The sequence below is a fragment of the Pundamilia nyererei genome, unplaced genomic scaffold (genome assembly GCF_000239375.1).
Source record: "Pundamilia nyererei isolate P.nyererei 1_Seehausen unplaced genomic scaffold, PunNye1.0 scaffold00152, whole genome shotgun sequence".
In the NCBI taxonomy this organism is placed as follows: Eukaryota; Metazoa; Chordata; class Actinopteri; order Cichliformes; family Cichlidae; genus Pundamilia; species Pundamilia nyererei.
Genome location: NW_005187553.1, coordinates 1,181,352 through 1,183,485, shown reverse-complemented (window position 1 = coordinate 1,183,485; position 2,134 = coordinate 1,181,352). Strand labels below are relative to the sequence as shown.

Here is a 2,134-nt window from a genome sequence, read left to right as displayed (position 1 = left end):
ATGGATCGTAATAGTAGTCTGAATAAACTTTATAGTTTTGAAATTAATCTAAAAACAAACTTTGCCACTTGATAGTGATCTTAGTATATACATGGAATTAAGAGAACTTTAGAGCTGAAGAAGCTTATCGGATGAGAGGTGAAACGTCTTCAAGAAACTTAAAGAAGTCCAGACGCTTTTTTCCCAAGCTCGTTAGACTACGTTCAACATCCAGCGGGCGGTACGTAAAAACCGTTATAGAAATGTGGTCAGAGCGATTCTAAGGCTTTGTGAACTAAGGGGGTTAAGAAAGATATAGATTCACTAAAAATGTCGCTTTTAGTTATTATAATGTTAAATTATTATATTTTAATTTATATACGTTATTTTACTTTATTCAGAATTAACCTGCCGGTTAACTTTCTTTTCTAAATTTTGGGGGGTTAAAATTAAGCATACCAGTGATCCACCTCCACCCTATTGTTCAAGAAATGGTTCAATCCTCTCTAGGCGGGGAAAGCGTCATCTGCTTCATTATTTCCTGTTACGTCGACGCTTAACGGTCGGTTTGTAAGACTGAGATTTTTCTGCCATTTTGTAGCGTAAACACCAAAGAGCAAAATGGTAAGAAACCTTGTAAAAGCAAACTTTTAGTAGTCAGTTACGGGCGATATGTTTCTTCCGCATTTTTTGACCTCCTCCCAGTTCTAAGGAGCGAGGAGGGAAGTGTTGCCTTTAACTGCAAAGTAGAAATGGGAAAATGATGTCTCTATACTGACATTTACTTTACTCTGTGATGGTTATGCAAGAGGTGTGGTTTAAATATATAAATGATTAGGGGGGTTATTGTGTTTTAGGCTTAGTAAGTGTCTTGTAAATGCTGAGCAGATCAGATATGGGAAAGTGGTTGAAGTGTGAACGGAGAGATTTGTTTTGTTCACGATCACTTGAATATTCGGTTTCGTTAAAGCGTTTTTTCAGTAATAGATTCCAAGTGAAAAGGGCGCACATTTTGAAATCTCAACAGCACGTACGTCATCGGTAGTTAAGGAAGGAAAGATTTGTCGCATAGCAACACAATGTATGGAGAAAACAGTCAAGTGAAAACTAGTATGCTTGTGATTTAGATACTTTTTAAAGACTGTTTGGCCCAAAAGCAAGGAGTAGTTGGCATTGTTCCCATGTATGCAGTTTTTCAATTTGTGTCCCTTTACTCTGATCTAAAAGAAAAAGGTGTACATCTAATTGACTCCCCCCTCCCACAGCGTGAATGCATCTCCGTCCACGTTGGACAGGCTGGTGTCCAGATTGGGAATGCCTGCTGGGAGCTTTACTGCTTGGAACATGGCATTCAGCCAGACGGTCAAATGCCCAGTGACAAGACCATTGGCGGAGGAGATGATTCCTTCAACACATTTTTCAGTGAGACTGGAGCTGGAAAGCATGTCCCTAGAGCTGTTTTCGTGGACCTTGAACCCACTGTGATCGGTAAGCGTTGTTACCATTGGCTAAATGTAGCAGTGCAGTATGTGAGTCAGTTTAAATAACTGTCTGTCTGTTTCCTTAGATGAGGTGCGGACTGGGACGTATCGCCAGCTGTTCCACCCTGAGCAGTTGATCACTGGCAAGGAGGATGCAGCTAACAATTATGCCCGTGGACACTATACCATTGGAAAAGAGATCATTGATCTTGTTCTGGACAGGGTTCGCAAACTGGTGGGTAAATTCAGAGCCATTATCGACAAAGTAAACTAGATAACTGTATCGCATGAACTTTGTCTTTCCCTCTCCATCCTCAGGCTGACCAGTGCACTGGTCTTCAGGGCTTCCTGGTGTTCCACAGCTTTGGCGGTGGGACCGGCTCTGGTTTCACCTCCCTGCTGATGGAGCGCCTTTCTGTCGACTACGGCAAGAAGTCAAAGCTGGAGTTTTCCATCTACCCAGCTCCCCAAGTGTCCACTGCTGTGGTTGAGCCCTACAACGCCATCCTGACCACCCACACCACCCTAGAGCACTCTGACTGTGCCTTCATGGTAGATAACGAGGCAATCTATGACATCTGCCGTAGGAACCTCGATATCGAGCGTCCTTCCTACACCAACCTGAACAGGTTGATCAGCCAGATTGTGTCCTCCATCACTGCTTCGCTCCGCTT

General features: G+C 42.9%; 2 protein-coding genes across 4 annotated transcripts in view; one reads left to right on the top strand and one right to left on the bottom strand.

Annotated features, from left to right (window-relative positions):
* LOC102207909 (rhomboid-related protein 4) overlaps positions 1-2,134 on the bottom strand; it is a 9,257-nt gene that overhangs the window by 5,096 nt on the left and 2,027 nt on the right. The gene's annotated exons all lie outside the window — the stretch shown is intronic.
* The window catches only part of LOC102193505 (tubulin alpha-1C chain-like), a 2,701-nt gene continuing 1,063 nt past the window's right edge, over positions 497-2,134 (top strand). Inside the window, exons 1-4 of the mRNA XM_013913799.1 lie at positions 497-603; positions 1,245-1,467; positions 1,547-1,695; positions 1,779-2,130. Coding sequence (XP_013769253.1) covers positions 601-603; positions 1,245-1,467; positions 1,547-1,695; positions 1,779-2,130 — 727 coding nt within the window. The 5' untranslated portion in view covers positions 497-600. The remainder of the gene's footprint in view (positions 604-1,244; positions 1,468-1,546; positions 1,696-1,778; positions 2,131-2,134) is intronic.